This window comes from Bos mutus, chromosome 1 (assembly GCF_027580195.1).
Source record: "Bos mutus isolate GX-2022 chromosome 1, NWIPB_WYAK_1.1, whole genome shotgun sequence".
NCBI classification, from domain to species: domain Eukaryota; kingdom Metazoa; phylum Chordata; class Mammalia; order Artiodactyla; family Bovidae; genus Bos; species Bos mutus.
The window spans coordinates 76,736,156-76,760,718 of record NC_091617.1 but is presented as its reverse complement, the minus strand read 5'-3'; the positions used below and the strand labels follow the sequence as shown (position 1 = coordinate 76,760,718).

General features: G+C 37.0%; 1 protein-coding gene across 4 annotated transcripts in view; it reads left to right on the top strand.

Moving 5' to 3' along the window:
* Positions 1–543: 543 nt before the first annotated feature.
* TP63 (tumor protein p63) overlaps positions 544–24,563 on the top strand; it is a 271,889-nt gene continuing 247,869 nt past the window's right edge. The window contains exon 1 of one of the 4 annotated variants that reach the window (XM_070371848.1): positions 544–786. In XM_070371848.1, the coding sequence (XP_070227949.1) occupies positions 776–786 (11 nt within the window). In that variant the 5' untranslated portion in view covers positions 544–775. Of the gene's footprint in view, positions 787–808; positions 1,089–24,563 lie in introns of those variants that run through there. The other 3 variants (XM_070371846.1, XM_070371844.1, XM_070371858.1) reach the window with 3 other exon arrangements.

Here is a 24,563-nt window from a genome sequence, read left to right as displayed (position 1 = left end):
TGGTTTTACTCCAAAGTAGCTCGAGCTAAAAACCAGCCAAAACAATAGACATAAATAAAAAAGTGGGAAAGACTGAGAGAGACAGAAAGAACTCAAATGTTTGCAGTAACAGGCAATTTGAAATAATTTTGTAAGCTTCAAAATAGTCAAAAATACTACATTATTTTCCATTAATATGCTTTAAGAAAATTATGTGTGTGTGTTTGAGGTAGGATATTTTAAAAATTCAATAAAGGTTTTTTTTTTTTTTTTTTTAATTTAGGGAAGGCAATACTAAAGGGATGTGAATGGGTATCTCTTTTAGTTGAGACGAAGAGTGAGTTCTAGGTTAAATATAATCAAGGAATTTCCCCGTCTTTGCTATTTGAGATTGTGACCACAACAGGCGGTTGGCTGAAAGGGAGAATGAAGGGGGGGTGGGGTGGGGGGGGGAGGACAGAGAGGTGGAGATGAAGAAGAAAAAAAAAAAAAAAAAGCTCCCTAAGCAGCTCTGTGAAATACTTAGTTCCAGAAGCAGTCACAGAAGTCCTCAAATTAAATCAGTATGCAGATACGAGAAAGCATTAATTAGTTGGAGCAGGGTGGACATTCATTAGCTCTGCTCTGTTGTGAAAGTCCTGGCTGCTGAAATTAAACTCTGATGCCATTCATGCCAGCATCCAATCACCAGAGAGACCAGAAGTTCAGAGATGACTCCAAATTGCCAACGAGTGTGGCCACTATACATGAAGGACTCTAAAGCCGTAGTAGAAAAGGAAGAACAACTTTAGAGAGGATGCCCAGCTGGTAAGATTCGACTGTTTCTGGTGTTTTAATCACTTGATGAATCTCATTGGTTCAAATCGAGAAACGCTCCGCCTCTTTTCAAATATGTGTGAAGGGGGAAAGTGTCTACACGGTCTATGTCTGATAGCATTTGACCCTATTGCTTTGAGCCTCCTGGCTCGATATCTATGCATACACAGGTATATGTGTATATGTTATATACTTTTCTCCATTTATTGATATCAAAGAGAGGTGAAGGAAATGAATTTTGAAACTTCACGGTGTGCCACCCTACAGTACTGTCCCGACCCTTACATCCAGCGGTGAGTTTAAACGTGAGATAAACTTCTATCAAAATTTAATTGGAATGCCTTGTGTATGATGAGTGTTTCTGCTGTATTCAAAGAGCAGCCTCTCTTTGTTTATGAGCACAGTGATATTATTTTGCACTTTCTGTGGACTTAAAGTGGTCTGTGGGCATCTCTTCTAGGTTTCCTTTTTAGTTCCTATCTGAATGTACAAAGTAACAAAGTCTGAAGACAGTCTTCCCATGATGTCTCAGAAAATTTTCACACCATTTTAAGATGTTTAAAATCTGTTATTTGCCAGGCTCAGCACTCACCCACCCAAGTAGAAGACATTTCATTGGACAGGGACATAATAGACTGTGAGTGATCTTCAAGTCAAAATAAACACAGAATAATTTTGATTTATGCAATAAAAAATAGATAAATAGCCATTGTTATACTAAACAGATTGTGGCTTGTCATTTTGGCTCTATAGCATATTTTCTTCTTGATTTGTTTCAAAACAAACATCATCTTTTGACAAATCCGACTTTTAAAACTTATAATTATCCTGAATTGTATTTCTGCTTATAGGAAGTAATGTTTGCCTAGCACTAAGAGGGAATATTAGTGAGTGTGCACAGTGTGTGTGTGTGTGTACGTGTTTCAAATTAGAGGCTGCTATTTTTAAACTGGTAAATGAAATCTGAACAGTGTTTTTCCAGTCATAAAGTTATGGGAAATATTCCAGTCGTATGTAGCAGTGTGATGTTGTTAATTTAACAGCATGAGATTTGATGTTGGAATGTCATACTTTATTTTCTGAGACTAATGAGGGAGGTCCTCTGGCTGTTGAAAACGGTGTGGTTCCAAAAGGGTTAACTTGTCATTCACCACGAGTGCCTAGGAGAGAATCAGTTCAGCAGCAGAGTAGGTTCTCTGGCCAGGACTCACTGTCCAATTGCCCAGGCAATTAAAGAGGCCATGTGATCTTTCTTCATTAATATGAGTTATTACCATGTAAACAATAATGTAGACTATGTATTGTGTTGGCCAAAAATTTCGTTCAGGTTTTTCCATAACATCTTACACAAAAATCCAAATGAACTTTTTGGCCAACCCTATGAACGCAACTTCTTTCCCTGTGATATTTCTGGTGGACTGTGTGAGAAGGCAGAAGAAGGAAAGAAAGGGAGAAGCGTGAATGGAATGGTGGAGAGAGTAAGAGAAGAAAAGAAGAAAAAGGAAAGAGAGAGAAAGCAAGTTCGTTGTTCTCCAGGTTGAAGTGAGAAATGTGTATGGTGATTTGATTCCTGCCTTGCTGTGCATTGCAAACAATAGTAGCAAAAATGAATGGCTCTAGAATTCATGTTCTTATATAAGATTTTGTTGGCATTGTGGAGTGAGTGGATAAAGAGAGAAATATTAAAGATTTTCTAGTTCTCAAAATTTTTCCAGCCTCAACATTTTATACTTCAATAAAATCTTTGGAAGAATATTTCTAAGAGGATAATTCTGGTGAAACATTAGCTGTATAATGTGTCCCCTGAGGACATCTTTTTTAAAGTAGGTGCTTGGATCTACCTCAGCTCTAGAAGAAACTTTCTTCTATTGACTAGCAACCTGCATGTCAGTCACGAAGACCTCTGTCCAGGTGTATTTCTAATGATTGATGAGGGAAGCCTGTAAATATGAATACACAAGGAAATTGCTTTTCAGAGTGTCCTACCAACCTGCCCGTTGATGGAGCAAATATCATCTCAATTTTTGACAGACTGTAAAATTTAAAATAATAATAGTACTTTAAAAATGTTTTAAATTCTGCTGAATCTCTGAACTTAATGGCAAGAGTCACTTTTGGGGAAAGGGGGTTCATGTTGGGCAGCTGTGAGATGGTGGTGCTGAGTGATCAGTGAACATTTATTTGCCAAATAAATTGTTTTAGGTAAGATTATCTACTTCTCATTTGTCATTAAAACTTAATTGGAAAATAAACTAAAGAAAAATGTTCCTTGCCAACCATCTACTTACTCTGATCAAGGCACTGGAAATACAAAAATGAACAAGGTATGGCTGTAATGTTTAACTCTACAATACTTACATATTTAATAATGAACATTTTCCTCATATTTTTAACCACTGTCAGATATTTCAAGTTCTGAATTATTATATTTTTCTGTCTAGACTGTTTAGGGAATAAATGAATGAATAACTGGAATATCACTATAAGAAAGAATCAAACAATATTCTGTTTGATTCCTCAGGAGTGAATGGGTTTGAGCTGGTTTTTCTAAGCAGACAATCCTTGTAGTTCTCAGTTTACAAAATCTATTTTAAGTAAGACCAAATTTAATCATTCCATAATCATAGTCATCTACATAGTTAAATTTGTCTTTTTCCTGACCTTGTCTTTAGAAAGAAGTTATAAAAGAGAATTTTCATAAAAGGAAAGAACAGGATTTCTTGTTATTTTTAGCTGTAAGCTACCTTAATGCATGAATTTCCTTTTATCAAAGAATACAATAAATGAGAGCTGCTATTATCATTTATTACTGAATGTTAATGCCATTTCCCCAAAAGCCAGTTTTAATATACATTTCAAAATATGATGGTAATCATTCTCTCGGTTAAAATTTAGATTTCTAAGTTTTTTTTTTTTTGCTTTTTTTGCCCTTTGCACCTGAACATATTAACATATTATGCATTTGGTTGTGCTCTGATGTGGATGCTAATTTACTGTAGTTTTTACAAAAACTTTTCTGAAAATCAAAGATATGGAAAGATACTGAAACTATCTAAGCTATATACAAGAGGAAAAGGTAGACAAATCACCAGTTTTGTGACTTTATTGCTACCTTTGTTAAAAAAAATAGATGAAATTGTGGAAATTAATAAACAAGAGCCAAACGGTAAAATACCATTTCCTTATAAATTAAAACCATAATCAATGAGTTCTGTTTATTTTTTATTTGTAAATATTCAAAATGAATTTAAATTTTAGCATTTTAGGAGTTAAATTTTGTTAATTTATCATTTGGGTTATAATTTGGGCCTTTTTTCATAATTAGTTTTGGAATTGCCACCTCATTTTTAACATAGATCTCTTTAACCAAGTAATTCTAAAAGACAGATTGAATTCCTCCAAATGTCATTTTGAAGATTAACCAGTTAAAATGATAAAAAGGAATCAAGATTAAATTTTGAAACATTATGATAGCTGAGGACTAAAATAAGAGAAAGTAAAACATTACAATTTGAACCACTGGTAAAATGATTTTGAGTTTGTTTTTTTTTTTTTTTTTTTTTTCCCCGACACCCTCTACTCAAAGACGTTTAAACTGTTAAAGTACTCTATGGATGAGTAAGAAGTATTTCCTGTGTAAATTACATATTGATTGTGAATTTTATGCTTTACTGGCTTAAAGGTCAATTTTTTAAACTGTGTTTTTTAAATATATCCCAAAGGACAAGGAGGGCTGTGGATGATAATGAATTTACAGTGGAGGATCATTTTATTTGTCAAATACCATCTCATAAAGACAGATGCAGTGTTTGTGTAGAGTGTCTTCAATTTGCTTCTCCACATCCGTCCTATATCCTTTTGTTCTGAATCCCAGGAAGCTGACTTATGAAGACTTCCTTATGAAGCAGTTCCTTTCTCTTCTGTTTTCTCTTGGGTTCTATCAGTGGGTACCTCTAGCAGGAGATCAAAGGACAGGAAGAGGATGAATTGGGGGTTTATGCTTCCCTGTTTCTCCGTGGGGTTTTCCACTAAAGGTTGCAGGTCTACAGGGGCTCTTACCACAGGTCTGGGTATCTTGAGTTTGAGTAACTTCTCTCTACTCTCCTTTTCCTTCAAACTTAGGGGTGTAACAATTTTTAGTCACTGCTAACTCCAAAAAGTCATACCATATCTCTTCTCCCTTCATCAATAGTCCCTTTATTAAACTCTCTTAATTTACTTTTTTCAAATGCTTTTTCCTTTCAGGATCACATCCAGTAGAAAAATGAAAAATGTGCCCATAGTGTTCTTTATGTACACATGGAGACTTTGAAAATTAATAAATCATTTAATAATATAATTTTGATGCCATTTTAGGATGTATCCATCCATTTCAATGAGCAAACCATTTTTAATACAGCTAATCCATTAATTTTAGCCAGTTCCCTAATCACTCAGTTTCTGTGTCTGACTGAAAGGAATGAGCCAACATGCTGCAATCTGTATAGCTTTTACATCAGTACTTGAAATGAAGAAAGGCAGAGGGCAGGGAGAATTGATTCATGAAGTAAAATAAAGATGCAGTTTATCAACAGGGACTAATGTAGTCACCAATTGTAGTCAAGAAAAATCTGCCTCCAACCCTTACAATTTTCACTAGAATAAATGTCAAAAGACCTTTATGACCCATGGTTGTTAGCCAAGAGTAAAATGTTCTATAATTCTGTACACAGCTCCTGAACTGTGAGTGCATTTAAATGGCAGAGAGGCAGGGAAGTGTGTCAGCTGAGGGCACATAGGACTTACCAAAAGATCTGGGTAATAGTCTTAACGCCACCACTAACTGATCATGTGACTTTCATGGAACCCACTTTAGCCATCCAAATCAAAGTTTCCTGGTAAGTTACCTAGTCTACTGTTCATAGCTAAAATGCTGAGAATTAAATAATAACCCACTAAACTCTTAAATGCATCCACTTAGTGTACTTCTAGGTTCTACTGTTGTGTATATAGGGGCTTCCCTGGTGGCTCAACGGTAAAAAAAAAAAATCCACTTGCTGTGCAGGAGATGCAGGTTCGATTTCTGGGTCAGGAAGATCCCATGGAGAAGGAAATGGCAACTCATTCCAGTACTCTTGCCCCGAGAATCCCATGGATGGAGGAGACTTGCAGGTTACAGTCCATGGTGTCACAAAAGATTTGGACATGATTTAGTGACTAAACAACAACTAGTGTGTGTACAGCACACTGGTGAACTAGAATTTCCTTCCCAGCAACAACTGTGTCCTCATGCAGGCATACCTAGCTTTTATTTCGCTCTATATGATCTTTAAGCACAAAGATGATTATGAGTCCTGCCCCATGATGTTGATTTATCTCCATTCTTCTGCTTTAGAATTGAGAAATTTAAAACCTAGAGAGGTTAAGGGACTTGCCTAAAATCACATACAAAAACAGTAGCAGAACCAAGCCTAGAATCCAAGTCTCTCCCCCATTCAATGCTTTCTACCACAGAACATACTATTTTATTAGATCCATATAGAACTTTATGAGTAACAAAGTGTTATTCAACACGTTATGTAGCTGATTCAGCAGGACAGATGAGGCAAGCAAAATAATGGTCTCTAGCAACAGTCGTGTCTTCTTTTTTTATTTTGTATTGAGGTACAGCCGATTAACAATGTTGTGATACTTCCAGGTGAATAGCAAAGGGACTCAGCAGTACATATGTATGTATCCATTCTCCCCCAAACTCCCCTGTCATCCAGACTGCCATGTAATGTTGAGCAGAGTTCCATGTGCTATACAGTAAGTCCTTGTTGGCCTCCCATTTTAAATATAGCAGTGCATACATGTCCATCCCAAACTCCCTGTCTATCCTTTCCTCCCATCCTTCCCCCTGGAAGGATAAGCTTGTTCTTGAATTCTTTGTGTCTATTTCTGTTTTATAAGTTTATCTGGATTATTTCTTTTTAGAAGATTTAGATTCTTCTTTATTCATTCCTCTGTTGATGGACATTTAGGTTGATTCCATGTCTTGGCTAGTTTAAACAGTGCTGCAGTGAACATTGGAATGCAAGTATCTTTTCAGATCATGTTTTTCTCCAGATATATGCCTAGGAGTGGACTGCAGGTCATATGGTAGCTCTATTTTTAGTTTTTTATGGAACTATGTTATATTACACATGATTATATGTTATATTACACAGCAAAGAGATATTAGGTTGCATATGGAATTAAGGCTGCTAATCGGCTGATCTTATAATAGGTAGATTATCTTGGACTATCCAAGTGGTATATAATCACAAGACTCCTTAAAAGTGAAAGTGGGAGGTCGAAAGTCAAAGTGATATGAGGTGAGCGAAGATTCAATGGATTTTGTAGATGGAAGGGGATCAGGAGCCAAGGAATGGTGGCTGTCTCTAGAAATTGGAAGAAGCAAGGAAACAGATTTTCTTTAACAGCCACCAGGAGGAACACAGGCCTGCCAACATCTTGATTTCAACCCAGTGAAATCTGTCTCAGGCTTCCAACCTGCAGAACTGTGAGATAATACATCTGGGTTGGTTTAAGCCACAAGTTTGTGACATTTTGTTACAGCTGCAATAGGAAACTAATTCACTAGGTAATGAATTTTTATCATCAAATTGTAGATATGGAACCTAAACCTTTTTTTGTTTTGTTTTGTTTTGATTTGTTTGTTTAACTAAAATATTTCATGAGCTTATCTATTTTTCTTGGTGCTGAGTGGGAAAGATAAACGGTATTAGTAGGATACAGTCCTAGACCTCAGGGCTTTAAGGAAGAACTTCATGCATCGAAATACTACAGTGAGGTACAAGAGAGGGTAGAAGGCCCTGGATGTGCAGCCTGAGAATTGCAAATACAAAGCACCCACCATGAAGGCTGCAAGTTGGAAAAGTGACTTTGGTTAGTAGCATCTGTTGAAAAAAAGTGAAAAGTGAAAGTTAGTCACACAGTCCTGTCTGACTCTTTGCTGTCCCATGGACTGTAGCCTGCCAGGCTCCTCAGTCCATGGAATTCTCCAGGCAAGAGTACCGGAGTGGGTTGCCATTTCCTTCTCCAGGGGATCTTCCTGACTCAAGGATCAAACCTGGGTCTCCTGCATTGCAGGCAGATTCTTTTACCAACTGAGCTACTAGGGAGGCCTCTGTTAAGGTTCCTCAAAAAGGTTTTTAGGGAAATACATTTGACTTTCAGGAAGTAACTGAAACTGACACACAAATTCACAGTCAGGAAAACTCAGTAATATGTACATTCACTTCTGATGCTGTTAGGAATTCAGAGAGCCGAGACTCAAAAACCTGAAACTATAACTTGGTAAGTCTATCTGGAGCCTTGGAATTTCACTGTAAACAAAAATAATTTTGATTCATGTACTTCTCAGACCACTCGGGGGGAAATAGTTGTAGGCCTTCTGTGCTATAAGGTTCCCAGTTAATTTTAGGTTTCCAGTTACACTGATGGCACCCTCTGAGAAACTGAGCATGAGGGGAAGGCATGCAAAATGCAGCATTTTTATCGAGCACCCCAGAAGATTTGCTTGTATACACACCCAGTTTTGAGAACCACTCTATGCAGGGAGGAGAACTTGGACTGAATATCCCAGTTGAAGCTCATAAAAAGGTACCCAGTGATATGAACAATGGGAGATGCATGCCTTTCCAAAAAGAGACTTCATGTTCTCACTCTATTTAAAAGCCAAATGGATTGTGAGATTAAAGTGGCAATTTTCAATCTGTTTCAAGTCAAGAGAGCCAAGTTTTTGATTAGCTGTTTGCAGCTCAAATTTGTCCTGACAGGGTTTCTATCTCCTTTAAAGAATTCACCAAGAAATAGTCCTCAAGCAACAAGTGATGGATGGATAAAGCACTATAATTATGATCAAAGTCCAAAGACTCCAGTCTATGTAATTATGCACTTCCCAACCTCTGAAAGTCACTTTGTTCCATTTAAAATAGGATGAGACATGGACATGGGGTGATGTGTACTTTTTGGTTTTCACGGTTTGGGAAATGACAGTTATTAACATTTCTGTTTTACCTTAAGCCATAATATTTGGGGAATAATTTAGAGGGAGAGGATTGTCACTCAATTCTTATTGTTTGCCTTCCACTCTCCACTTATATCTGTCTCTCTTTTTATTATAAATTAGCCTCTTTGAAGTTCAGAATGAAATCATTAAGCTTAGAAGTCAAATTATAAGGACTCAAAAATCTCCTTGCCACTTTCTAATCTCTTATACCTTTTTCTGTTGTTTCAAATGAGCAAACTTAATATATCAAGTTGAATAGCAAACACCCATTCTCACTTTCCATTAACTCAAGCAGTTCTTTTATAATTGAGGGCAATGCCAGCATCATAATAATAAGACTGATAAAGCATTTTTAGTTGAGAAGTACAAAACTGAAAATTGTTGTGACAATTTAATCAGCTGCATGGTTACCTAGAGTAGATTTTTAATGTAAGGGTTTTGTTGTTGTTGTTGTTGTTGGATTGTTTGGCTGTTTGTTTTCTTTTGTTTTAAGTATAATGGTATAGATTGAGGCAGTATAGATTTGGATAGAATACATACAAATTCATGGTGGGGATAATGCTGCGATCAACACTTTTGTTTCTTAAGTTAAGTATGTTATGTCTTAAGATTATTGATTGAATTTAATTTATCCTCCAAATACATTTGACGTTTCGTCAAGGTGGTCAATTTTTAGAGCTTCCTTAAAAAAATCAAGTCTTAATTATTTTTATTTGAAATTCAGCATTAGCTTTTCTTTTTCCTTTCTGACTCAGGGAACTTCCATTTTTATGATTGAACTTAGTAGTGTCACTTCTTAACCATGTAATTTTATTCATTGAAACTTTCCATGAGAAAGCTCACTTTCTTCCAAATTTTTCATCACAACCTCCCCTAAATAAAAAGTGCTAATAAGATGTATGTTTCCATTTTATTTTTCTTTTAAACCCTCTTATCTCAGGCAATGAGTGAAAAATTTTCTTATAGGATTTTCAAACTAATGAATTTTTTCAGGATCCCAGTTGATACTATCTAAAATGATAAGTCTTTGCACCTGCATAATCTATTTTGTAGTATACTGTAGAGATTGATATGGCTTAAATGAATATTTTCAGCTTAGTGAAGAGCTCTCGGTGGATGACTTCGCTTCATGTTAGCACTGGTGTGAAGGTAGGCCATCCTAGGTGCTACATTTGCACTAACACATTTGATAGACCCTTAGGTTAAATCATGTCTTCACCGAGTGAAAGTCTTGTCTCTGAAAGCACTGCTTGCTCTTCTGTCATTTGAGGACCCACCTTATCTTTCCACATAAAATGTATATATAATTTTTACATCAAAATCTTGAATCATTTCCCCTCCCTACTTTTCCTTTTTTAATAGATGTTCTATATACCTTCACTTCTTGAGAAGACAGAACATACCTGAGAAAGCTTAAATACCACAAAACACTTTAAAAAAATAGTTAAACTTTGCTCTGCAAAAGTAAATTTAGGGCAGTTTGTGAGAGAAATTATGATAGCCACTATCAAAAAGAAAAACACCCAATAAAACTGACAAAATATGTAACATATGGATTTTATGAAAAGTGTTTTTTTATCTGGTTTGCCAAGCAAATTTTGAAGGAGTTTTATAAATTAGCAAATATTTAAATAAATTGATAAATACTGTTGGTTGGCGTGACAAGGAGGAATAGAAAAAGGGAAATTATAAAGTCTTAAAATGTCTAAGCTTATTTGAAATGAAAAAAAATATTCATTAATGTTCAGTAAATATTTACTAAATTAATACATAATAAGAAATTTAAAAATTCAAAGTTTTTAAGTATCAGTTTTTACTATAGATCTTTTAGCTTTATCTGAATTAAGACCAGGATAAAGGAAGATCTTTGAAGATAAATGTCAGAGCACCTTAGGTATTCTCAAATGAAACACTCAGATAAAAGTACTTGTGATTTGATATTAATGATATCAAAAATTATCAGACAAATGCCATGTTCTCAACAATATTAGAAGCCAGCAAAACAAATCTAATAAAACAGTTGTTTTCCATATCACCTTCTAGCTCCATAATTTTTATACTTAACATATAATCATAAAATAATTTCAATATTTTATTATATAAATTACATAAGAACTTTCCATATACAAATATGGACATTTACAAATAGCCAAGAATAGAAGAGAAGTGAAAGGCAAAAGATGAAAGATATATCCATCTGAATGCAGAGCTCCAAAGAATAGCAAGGAGAGATAAGAAAGGCTTCATAAGTGATAGATGGAAAAAACAGAGGAAAATAAAGAATGGGAAAGGCTAGAGATCTCTTCAAGAAAATTAGAGATACCAAGGGAAACTTTTATGCAAAGATGGGCTCGATAAAGGACAGGAACAGTATGGACTGAAAGATATTAAGAAGAGGTGGCAAGAATACAAGAAGACTATACAAAAAAGATCTTCATGACCCAGATAACCATGATCGTGTGATCACTCATGTAGAGCCAAACATCCTGGAATGCGAAGTCAAGTGGGCCTTAGGAAGCATCACTATGAACAAAGCTAGTGGAGATGATGAAATTCCAGCTGAGTTATTTCAGATCCTAAAAGATGATGGTGTGAAAGTGCTGCACTCAATATGCCAACAAATTTGGGAAAACTCAACAGTGACCACAGGACTGGAAAATGTCAGTTTTCATTCCAATGGCAAAGAATGTTCAAACTATCACACAATTGTACTCATCTCACACATTAGCAAAGTAATGCTCAAAATTCTCCAAGCTTAGCTTCAATAGCACATGAACTGAAAACTTTCAGATGTTCAAGCTGGATTTAGAAAAGGCAGAGGAGTACACATGTCTCTTTCAATTCTGGTTTCCTCGGTGTGTATGCCCAGCAGTGGGATTGCTGGGTCATATGGCAGTTCTATTTCCAGTTTTTTAAGGAATCTCCACACTGTCTCCATAGTGGCTGTACTAGTTTGCATTCCCACCAACAGTGTAAGAGGGTTCCCTTTTCTCCACATCCTCTCCAGCATTTATTGCTTGTAGACTTTTGGATCGCAGCCATTCTGACTGGCGTGAAACGGTACCTCATTGTGGTTTTGATTTGCATTTCTCTAATAATGAGTGATGTTGAGCATCTTTTCATGTGTTTGTTAGCCATCGGTATGTCTTCTTTGCAGAAATGTCTATTTAGTTTCAAAAAAAAAAAAAAAAAGAAAAGGCAGAGGAACCAGAGATCAAATTGCCAACATCTGTTGGATTTTAGAAAAAGCAAGAGAATTCCAGAAAACCATCTAATTCTGTTTTATTGAATATGCTACAGCCTTTGACTGTGTAGATCACAACAAACTATGGAAAATTCTTCAAGAGATGGGAATATCAGACCACCTTACCTGCCTCCTGAGAAATCTGTATGCCTGTCAAGAAGCAACAGTTAGAACTGGACATGGAACAACGGACTAGTTCAAAATTGGGAAAGAAATACTTCAAGGCTGTATATTGTCACCCTGCTTAGTTAACTTATATGCAGAGTACATCAAGTGAAATGTCAGGCTGGATGAAGGCCAAGCTGGAATCAAGATTGCAGGGAGAAATATCAATAACCTCAGATATATAGATGACACCACCTTTATGGAAAAAAGCAAAGAAGAACAAAAGAGCCTCCTGGTGGAAGTGAAAGAGGAGAGTGAAAAAGTTTTAAGTGGGCTTAAAACTCAACATTCAAAAAACAAAGATCATGGCATCTGGTCCCATCACTTCATAGCAAATAGATGGGGAAACAAACAAAACAGTGAGAGATTTTATTTTCTTGGCCTCCAGAATCACCGCAGATGGTGACTGCTGCCATGAAATTAAAAGACACTTGCTCCTTGGAAGAAAACTTATGACCAACCTAGACAGCATATTAAAAAGCAGAGACATTACTTTGCTGACAAAGGTCCGTCTAGTCAAAATTATGGTTTTTCCAGTTGTCATGTATGGATGTGAGAGTTGGACCATAAAGAAAGTTGAGTGCTAAAAAACTGATGCTTTTGAACCATGGTGTTGGAAAAGACTCTTGAGTGTCCCTTGGACTGCAAGGAGATCAAACCAGTCCATCCTAAAGGAAATCAGTCCCAAATATTCATTGGAAGAACTGATATTGAAGCTGAAACTACAAAACTTTGGCCACCTGATATGAAGAACTGACTCACTGTAAAAGACCCTGATGCTGGGAAAGACTGAAGGCAGGAGGAGAAGTGGATGACAGAGGATGAGATGGTTGGATGGCATCACCGACTCGATGGACATGAGTTTGAGCAACTCTGGGAGCTGGTGATGGACAGGGAAGCCTGGCATGCTGCAGTCCATGGGGTCACAAAGAATCATACATGACTGAGTGACTGAACTGAACTGAACATTCCATACATTTTGTATTTATCAAATATATAAGTAATGCATAAGAATTATATCATATTAAGGCAAATTATTATAGTACATTTATTTCCTTTATTGGACATTTAGGTTGGCTATTATAAATTAAAAATAGTATATAGCCACCTTTTAAACTTATTTTCTTGGGATCATTTAATGAAACAAATATTTAAAGAAAGCAAACTAACACATGCTCAATCTATACAAATTACTGTATAATCTACCAATGTTGGGCTTCCCTGATGACTTAGACAGTATTACAAATGAAGAACTAAGTACTGAGAAATTAAGTTTGCCAAGGCCTCAGAGCTAGAAAGTAGGAGTGGAATTAAAATCCAACTGGCTTCCCTGGTGGCTCAGATGGTAAAGAATCTGCCTGCAATGCAAGAGACCCAGTTTGTAGACGAGAGACTGATGCTCAAAAAAATAATTAACTTAACCAAGATGACTTAACTAGTATGTGGAAGGAAGTCTTTGTATTTTCATTTTTATCTGAGTCAGAATTTAAACCAGGACTATCTAATCTAAACACTTTGCTGTTTCACCCAGAATATGCTGCCACCTAAGAAGTAAGAGGATGGGCATATAAAAGTGTATATACTTTTTCAAGTTTTTGGAAAATATTGCTCTTTACAAGGGTATGTCTATACATTTTTCTGGAGTTCCTGTTTAGATATTATTTTAAAAATTTGCTAATTTAATAGATGACGTGTACTTTAATTAACACTTTTTCATTAACTAGGATAATTATAAAAATTACAAATTTTCTAAGATTTCAACTTTTAATCCTGTATTTTTAGAAAATGAGGATGACAGAAACCACTAAATACCGAGTATTTATGGAATTCTTATTATGTAGCAGAAACTGTTCTATTCACTTTACATATTTAATTTTACTCATTTAATTCTCAAATTACCTTAAGAGGTACTTACTAGTATTATCTATTGCTACCCAAGAGACAGCAGCATAATGTTTAAGAGGCTGGATTTAGTGACCAGGATGCCAATCCTGCCAATCAAATTCTCTGCCAATAGTTAGATCTCCTAGCAATCTCTGTGTTTGTTCTCTCATGCATGATGATAGTCTACCTATCTGACTGAGTGGCTTTGAGAATTAAATGAGTGAATTTCACAAAGGACTTAAAGACAACAACTGGCACATAGTAAGTATAGGTGATAGCTTCTATCTTTACAGATGAAGACATGGAGGCACAGAGAGGCTCTGTAATCTGCCCAGGTTACAATGGCTAGACACTGGTGGAGATAGGTAGGCTCCTGATTACCGCAGCATTATTTTTCTATAGTCATACCTTAATTCTCAGTAGACTCTTACTGGCTCAGATGGTAAAGAATCTGCCTGCAATGCAGGATACCCGGGTTTGATCCCTGGATTGGGAAGACCCCTGGAGAAGGCAATGACAACCCTCTTTAGTATTCTTGCCTGGAAAATTCCATGGACAGGGGAGCCTGGCAGGCTACAGTTCATGGGGTCTCAAAGAATCAGACACGACTGAAGTGACTGAGCATGGCATCTGTGTAGGGATGATTTTTGTCCTAATTTTTTTTTTTAATGTTTAGAAACACTAAAAACTATTTAAATTCTAGAAAAATGGTTTGAATCTAAAGACAGAAAGTATGGGAATTCCCTGGTAGTCCAGTGGTTAGGACTCTGCATTTTGACTGCTGTGGGCTCAGGGTTTAATCCCTGGTGGGTGAACTAAGATCCCACAAGCCTCCTAGCACAACCAATAAATACATAAATGGAGGAAGTGTTCCAAAGATTATTTTTACCATTAAAATAACCCTGGAAAAATGTTGGAAACAATCTATTCTGCCTCTGGATATAAATGAGTTTCAACCATCCTAACTAGGACCTCACAAACAGGGATTCAACTTTGAAAGCCTGGAATTGCGCAGTTTGGAAACTCAAGATCGCTTAACCTCAAAAACTCTCTTTTAATTCCTTTTGTTGTTTATTTTGAATCTCCACTTTTGCTCCCCCATTGCTGTTAATAACTCACAAACCCCTCATTCCCTAATTCCTGTTTTGAAATTTACTGATTTAAATGTAATCCTCTTCCACGTACTCTCAACTCTACCCAAAATTAATTCTGCTATTTTCCTGTTTCCACTCTACTAATGTGATATCTTTTGCCAGTGTGATATTTTGACCTTGACATTTCTTTCCTTTTACTCCCCCAGGTAGCTTGTCTTAACTGAAAGCCATTCTTTCCCTGAAAATACCCACATTGCCCGTTGTTCTTCAGTAGAAGCAAAGCCTTTTTATTGAGAAGGTCAAGAGATGGACCTAATATATTTCATATTCAGCACCACTGTTTTCAGATCAGTGTTTACCCACTATCACTCAGCAATTTCATGTGTTTAGAAACCTCTTCATCAATGTGATTTACTGAACCCCATGACAATACACTGACTTTAGGAGCGTCTCCTCTGTAGCTTGGCTCCATTTTCTTCTTTACTTATGCCAACTCTGGAAACTTCAATATCCTTTTGATGTCTTTCCTATAACATAGGCTCACATTTCCTTGGCTTCCTCAACTTAAGGAGCTCTCATTTCTGTTCCGCTCTAGTTACTGACCCACATAATCGGGTCTTGGACTTCCTTGTTACCTGAAGTTATTACAGTCCCAAATCATAGCACCTCACACTTCTATTTCTGCTCAAAATCTATTGTCTCTTCACCGTTCTCACACTCCCAGCCTTCACTGAACCTGTACTGTATGTTCACTCTTACAGGTTCCCCTGCAAAAAACCTCTCTCTTCTTCAAAGTTTGTCTCAATTACTGTTCAGTTCATAGTGTCTTTTGTACATATTTCCTTACAAGTGTCTGTTCACTTATTAGACCCTCACTACTCAAAGTGAGGTACCTGGAACATTACAGAATTTGGGCTCCTACATCAGTCCTATTAAATGAAAATTTGCATCTTAATGAGAACTCAAGTGGGATAAAGTCATGAACACTAAATTTGACAAGCATTGGTCTAGCCAAGTAGTTCTCCATCCATAATCCTGAAAACAGAGCAATGGTAGCACCTGAGGATGTGATATAAATGCTGATTCTCAGGCCTTGTGTGAGCCCTGCTGCTGCTGCTGCTAAGTCAACTTCAGTTGTGTCCGACTCTGTGCAACCCCATAGACGCACTCTGTGCAACCCCATAGACGGCAGCCCACCAGGCTCCCCTGTCCCTGGGATTCTCCAGGCAAGAACACTGGGGTGGGCTGCCATTTCCTTCTCCTATGCCTGAAAGTGAAAAGTGAAAGTGAAGTCGCTCAGTCGTGTCCAACTCTTAGCGACCCCATGGACTGCACCCTACCAGGCTCCTCTGTCCATGGGATTTTCCAGGCAAGAGTACTGGAGTGGGTTGCCATTGCCTTCTCCATGTGTGAGCCCTACCAAATCCAAAAAACCTGGAATTGTGGCCCAGCAACCTGTATTTTAACATATTTTTCAGGAGATTCTGATGCACACTGAACTTTGAGAACCAACTTATAAAACTTTCAAGGGGAGAGATAGTCTTGTTTACTTTGTTATTCATTTAGTGTATATGGTAGGTACTTTACAAATGCATAATAAATGAATGAGTGAATAAAGCTTTTTTTATCATCACAAATAATGTTTTATTTTTCTTTTCTGATATGCCATAGAACTGTATGCTTCTCTAAAGGTATTTATATTTACTTTCTTAAATAGCTAAGTTCTTACTTATTTCTGAATAGATAGTCAATACCATGTCTAATACTGAGTAGTGGACTTAATAGGTATTTGACAATTGTTTATTTCAGTTGGAATGTTTTTGTTCTACACTTTCATGTTTGTGTTCTCTCCCCCTCTCTCCTTATCCATCTTTCCATCACTTGATACATTGTTTCAGATCAAATAAAGGACCAAATAGGAGACAGAAAGCAGGCAGGAACCTGACATATTGGAATTCATATCCAGATAGCAACAGAAATAAATCTTAGGGGGAAAAGCTGAAGAAAGTGAGAAAGGCAAATGAATTGGGTTTGAGACTGGAGGTGCTAGCTGGCCACATCCATAGTCTATCCAACCCTTGTGGATAAAATGTATTTGTTCGTCATGCTAAACCATCTGAGAACATGTGTAGTGCAAACACTACTGGAAACCAGAGGCAGTTGGGATCTAAAAGACCCAGTCCTAAGGGAGCGTCATGATTTTTACTACCTAAAGAACTCTGTTCGGTCTCAACCAACAACAAGAACCCTGAAATGAAATTGTCAGGTTGGGTAACTAATACTACTCTTGGCAGCTTCAGCCCAAGGATCCTTTTCATTGAACAGGGACAGACTATAAATAATAGTGTTTGTGTCACATTTTGTCACTTCCAAGAACTCCAGAAGTCTTGACAAATAGATGCCAGTGTGTTCTATGCCAGCTTGCAGGTGGATAGTTTTTAGTACTCAAGGAGGAGGGTCACTGTAACCAGATAGCAACCAAGATGATATGGTTCTTCAGTTCAAGACTTCTGGCTAAAAATGAGTGCACTGTCATTCTGGAATTTTTCTCAGTTAGGGACATCCCCCAAATCAAGTCTTTACTGGAGCATTAAAATTTTCTAACATTGTAAATGTGAAAGTGTTAGTCTCTCAGTTGTGTCTGACTTTGCGAATCCATGGACTGTAGCCCTCCAGGTTCCTCTGTCCGTGGAATACTCTAGGTAAGAATAATACTGGAGTGGGTAGCCATTCCATTCTCCAGGAAATCTTCCTGACCTAGGAATCGAACCCGGGTCTCCTGTATTCAAGGCAGATTCTTTACCATCTGAGCCACCAGGGAAACCTCTGGTGACACTGTGAGTAACTGTTGAAAAAATTACTTACTTCTTTGTATGCCTCAGCTCTGTGATAAATGGTTGGCCAAAGTCATTAAATAGGACCCACAAGCTAATTTCAATGACCTCCCTCTTAGAGGGCCCAGCTCAACAGGTCTTCCTTGGTGGTTCTTCTAGTCACATACTACAATCCAGAAAGCAGACAGAGAGGATCAATTGATTGTGTTTGCCTAGACAGTCATTTTAGTCTCTATGTGGTTGTTCTTAGGAAACCTAACATCCCTTTTGCCATTTTCCTGATCCTCCAAGGTAGAGTTGCCTGGTCATTGTGCATGCAGCCCCACCATAGCAAGGCAAAAACCAAATAATGGGACTTTTTCTTGTATTAAAAAACACCTCTGTCTTTTTGTCTTTTCTCCACCCCTTGCTTTAGTAGTTTTTAAGAATAGAAAAGTTTGCACTAAAAACCACAAGTTTCAGAACAACTGAACTAAAGAATAGGTATGGGTTTTAAAGATATTACTATTTATTTCATTTGCAATGGAAATAGTGTTTCATTTAAAGAAAGCAGTACTAAGAAACCCTATGAGATTAACTCCATTTCATAAGAAGCTTACAGATTTCTGCATGAAATAATTAAATAACCAATTTCAAAGGTTTTTACAACAATATTTCTTCAAATATTTATTATTATAATAACTAATCTAGTGGAACTACATAGTTTCTATAATTTTAAGCAAAATATATTTATAATATCAAGTTTTTGATCAAAAAAAAGATAAAGGCCAAGGAGGAAGAGAATTCTTTCAGTGATAATGTATGCTCACATGTCATGGTCTCTTAATTAATTGCAACCTCAACCTCTTCGCTTCCACATTTCTAAGCCCCAGTTCCTCACTGTACTATTTTGTTCTTATAAAACACATCACCTTCCAAAATGCTACTTCATTTACTTATGTTTGTTGTTTCATACCTGTCTCTCCATAGTGAAAGGTAAGGATATTTATGAGGGCAGGATAGTTGATGACTTTGTCACCTGATTTACCCCAAAAACCTAGAAAAGAGTCTGGCACATGTGGATGCTTAGTGAATAACTTGTTGATTGAATGAATTATGGAGAAGCAGTTAATAATCCTTACTCAGGGATGCTTTTCCTGATACTAAGATACAGTTTCTTTAAAATGAGTGAAAAAATCTGATGGAAAAAAGAAGTTTCTTTTTCTTTCATCAGTACTATGAGACTTAAAAAGATTCTGACTCAAAGTTACAGAGCTGGTCAGTGTGATAAGCCTGGATACCTTGTTTATCCAAATCTCTTCTAATTATTTGGGGTTTAATTATGCAAAACCCTTTCAAATGTAGTATTTGAACCACAAAGCTATTATTAGTTGCATTTTATAGATAAACAATCTGAGGGCAAAGACAAGATCAGATTCCTAGAAGCTAAACAAGTAGCCTTTATTATTACACATTTCTCTTGCAACTTTTGATTTTAAAAATGTACTGGGTACCATCTATGCATCAAGTCCTATTCCAGGCACTAATGAACAAAAACTCATCCTTACTGTCATGGAACTGATATCTTTAGTTCACAAATAAGCACATGATATGTTGGGTAGTGCTGAGTCTCTGCATAAAACTGAGGCAGGATAAGGGGTATGTAGTGATAATGACAGGTTGGAGGGAGTGTTACATTAAATAGGATGCCATATAATAAGTCCTCTCAGACAAAGTGACCTTTGAGTAGAGAGATCTGAAGAAAATAAGGAAGAAATCTGAGGGAGAGAGAATTCCCCCAGATTTCCAAGGATACTGGAGTGGCTGGAACAGAGTGGGCAAAATGGGGAGATAAGAGATGAGATCAATTGTTAGGGAGCAGGGCTGCAGAGTGTACAAGGGTTGACTTTCTCTCATAAGAATGTTATTGTCTTATATTTTAAAGGATTACTTTGGCTGTGTGCTATGTGGGAAAGAGATTGTAGAGACCAGGTCTGTGGCTGTTGTTCTGAATGAGAATTGATGATGCTTTATACTAAGGTGATAAAAAGTGGTAGTATCAACGATACTACTATTTTAGATCAATGATCCAAAGATGACTAATAGAAGTGTTGAAGTTTATAGAAAAGGACCTTATTTGGGACCTGGCTGTCATCCATAGAAGGGCATCTGGTTTCCACAGTAGGGCATTACCTAAGTGAATATATGTCAACTCAAAGCTAGCTCTCAAACTTGAAAGCTTAGAGAGCTGATGTTTTAGCACAAGATCATTTCTTGGTTAACACTAGGATTGATGATGAAAATGAGAAAGCCAAGGTATCATCTCTTACAGTGGGAAATATGGCCATCTTGAATACCGTTGGCTGATGAGCATATTTTTCTCTTGTAGACATATTGTAAAAAATAGCAAATAGATTCAGGATGTTGCTCGATGAATATGCCATAGCAGAAAAATGGAGGTCAGTGAATAATTTGATAGCTTGATATATCCATCTCCATACAGTTAACTCCATAAAGATAAACACACTGAAAGAACCATATAGATACTTGTGTTCTTGGGCCAGAATATACACGTGCCAGGATGGAGCTGAAGATCCAATAGAACATACCCTCTCTTCTTGCTCCTCAGCCCTGACAATGAGCAACAAACTCTACCCTACCTTGGTTACACATTTTTCCTTGAGATATGTTACTATAAATGATTAGATTTCACTCTGTTTTTGTCCTGAGATCATTTCTGTCTTTTTTGTGACTTTGCCAATGAGATCAAGTTTATTTTTGCTTTACTCACAAAAGGCATTTCATGTTATTTCTCAGTTTCTGAGTTGTCCTATTATATGTCACTATTATAACTACCTTATAGAATTCTCCTAAAATTCTTTTCAGTAATTATCTGCTAAATGTAGGCCAATTGAATCATAACAAGCATAGATTTCTTTTCACATCATGGAACCTGCTGGTTGTGGTGGCAGTGGGGGCATTCTTATTATTAATTGCATGCCTGCTCAGTTGCTAAATCATGTCCAACTCTTTGAGACCTCATAGACTGTAGCCCACCAGGCTCCTCTGTCCTTGGGATTTTCCCAGGCAAGAATGCTAGAGTAGGTTGCTATTTCCTTCTCCAGGGGATCTTTCTGACCCAGGGATCAAACCCACATCTCCTGCATTGGCAGGTGAATTCTTTACCACTGAGCCACCTGGGAAGGCTGTTATAAAATAAATGTATATTAAAAAAAATTTTAAATAGCCTAATTCCAAAAGTCTCTGTTGAATCTACTTTCACTAGACCTTTTTGGATATATGCTATGATAGCTTTTATGAGCTGTAATTATTAAGCAAAAATTCTTGTAATTTTCTTAAACCTTTTGCCCCAAACAATGTTTCATTTATAAGATGCTTGCCTAGTTGTCTATAATTTTTATAGACAACTATAGACAACTATAATATATTATATTTTATAATATAAGTTCCTTATATTTTTAAGGAATTAAATATAAACACATTCTGAGTCTTTGTTATTTTAACTCCAAAAGAGTATGTTAGAGAGAAGCATCTCAAGTCTTTCATGTGGTTCTTTGTGCTTAGGGAAGAAATGGTTGAATTTAAGCCCACCTTCCCCTAGGGCTAAAGAGATTAAATAATCAAATGATGATTAGATCCTCTATTTATGCATGTTTCTTATTAATGTGAGTGTGTGTTTGTGTTCAGTTGTGTGTGTGCCTGCTTAGTCATGTATGACTCTTTGCTACCCTGTGGACTGTAACCCCCCAGGCTCCTTTGTCCATGGAATTTTCCAGGCAAGAGTACTGAAGTGGGTTGCCACTTCCCAATCCAAGGTATCTTCCTGACCTAGTGGTTGAAACTGCATCTCTTGAGTCTCCTGAATTGGCCGGTGGATTCTATATCATGGTGCTACCTGGGAAGTCCACTTGTTATATGTAGAAAATGGTATATATATAATCTCCCATTTACTTGAGACAACTTTGTGCTTATTAGCTAAACCTGGGAAAGCACGAGCTCCATTTGCCAGCAATGTGTCTTGAAGTACAAAACCAGTCGAAGTATCCCAGTGAACATAAGAAATATTTACTTAAGTAAAAAAATGTTAATGTGAAGGTTTTGATTTTTCAATTTATTAGCATTTCAAAGAAACAAATGACAAAAGTTCATTCATGACAAAGTGAAAATATAGATTATTAAAATGAAAATGTATATGAAACAAGATGTTATATTTTCTTTCACATGCTATAGGTCAGGAAAATTACTTATTTTAGAAATAAAGTATGATTATTTTGTTTACTGCCTTTGATATTAGAACATGAAAGTATCCGAGGTTACTATTTAGAATATTTACTAAAGGGTAAAAAGCTATTAAGCTTCCTGATGGCTCAGCAGGTAAAGAATCTGCCAGCAATGCAGGAGACTTAGGAGACTGGGTTCAATCCCTGGGTTGGGAAGATCCCCTGAAAGAGGGCATGGCAACCCACTCCAGTATTCTTGCCCAGAGAATCCCATGGACAGAGGAGCCTGCATGCTACAGTCCATAGGGTCGCAGAGAGTTGGACACAACTGAAGCAACTGAGCACATATATACACAGCATATTTATATATGTGTGTGTGTGTGTGTGTGTTTTATTTTTGAATAAAATAATTTTGCTATTGTTCAGTCACTAAGTCATGTCCAACTCTTTGTCACCTCATAAACTGGAGCACTCCAGGACTCTCTGTCCTTCACTATCTCCTAGAGATTGCTCAAACTCATTTCCATTGAGTTGACAAGTAATTTTAAGAAGTATTTTTCAGTTGAATCTTTGTGGGAGAGATATATTACCAATGCTTACCTTCCAAGAGACTAGAATTCTCAGATATGCCAATGTTGCAATGGCTTTTTTTCAAAAAATATTTATCTAAAAACATCCTAAAAAATGGGCAATAGAATAAGTTGGAAAATTTAAAAATCACAAAGTCCTTTCATATTTGCATTAATGACCTACTTATTTAGAAATTTCATGTACTGAGATTTCAACTCACACTCAGTTCAGTTCAGTCTCTCAGTCGTGTCCAACTGTTTGCGACCCCATGAACCACAGCACACCAGGCCTCCCTGTCCATCACCAACTCCCAGAGTCCACCCAAACCCATGTCCATTGAGTCGATGATGCAATCCAACCATCTCATCCTCTCTCGTCCCTTTCTCCTCTTGCCCTCAATCATTCCCAGCATCAGGGTCTTTTCCAATGAGGCAGATCTTCACATCAGGTGGCCAAAGTATTGGAGTTTCAGCTTCAACATCAGTCTTTCCGATGAACACCCAGGACTGATCCCCTTTAGGATGGACTGGTTGGATCTCCTTGCAGTCCAAGGGACTCTCAAGAGTCTTCTCCAACACCACAGTTTAAAAGCATCATTTCTTCCATGCTTAGCTTTCTTTATGGTCCAACTCTCACATCCGTACATGGCTACTGGAAAAACCATAGCCTTGACTACATGGACCTTTGTTGGCAAAGTAATGACTCTGCTTTTTTAACATAAAATTTCCCACACCCACTCTTTCATGTCATGTCCTCTTATTTTCCATTGTCTCATGCCCTCAACATAATTTTTTGTTCAGCTTGATGAGCTAGAAGGGATCTTAATTGAATTAGTGGAGAGAAGCCAAATTTTTGCTTTTACATTCCACTGAGAACACCTGAATAGAAAGATCATGCGATAGCTCTTGAAATGTAGCCCCCTGCAATGAATTTTATACTGATTTCAAGCAAGAAATCATAATTAGTTAGCAATAAATTTCATAGTTAACATTTGTATAGACTTACAGAATTTGTGGAAGTGAAAGTAATATTGTCATAATTTTTAAAGCCATCTTTAGTCTCAAAGTCAAAGTGTTAGCTGCTCAGTCATGTCTGACTCTTTGCGAGTCCATGGACTGTAGCCCACCAGGTTCCTCTGGCCATGGGATTCCACAGATAAGAATTCTGGAGTGGGTTGCCATTCTCTTCTCCAGGGGATCTTCCTGACCCAGAGATCGAACCTGGGTCTCCCACACTGCAAGTAGATTCTTTACTTCCTGCCACCAGGGAAACCCATCTTTAGTCTATTGGAACACAATTAAATGGAAGTTAAGATATCTGCTTCTACAAAATCTTTAAAAATTAGAGAGACTACTGGTTTAATTTACCTCCAATACACAGGGAGCTCAGAGGATGTAACTTCTCTTACAAGACAAAGCTGGACTGAAAAATCAAAATATTTTATTGTACCCATTAGAAAAATGGGGTTGCAGAACAAGCAGCCATCATAAAACCTGAAGACATAGGTTCATGTCAGAGAGAGACATAGTAGAGATCTGCTTAGCTGCAGGAAATTTCATAAAGTGGTGGGATCGTTTAATTAATTAAGTGATCACTTTAGTTGAGGCAGTGTCCACTAGCTTACCAGACTGTTCTGCAGTCTTAGAAGAGACCCATACTTTCCTAGGCTTCTACTTGAACCCAGACTTTTCTGGGCTTCTACCTGGAACCTCACTATGAGGA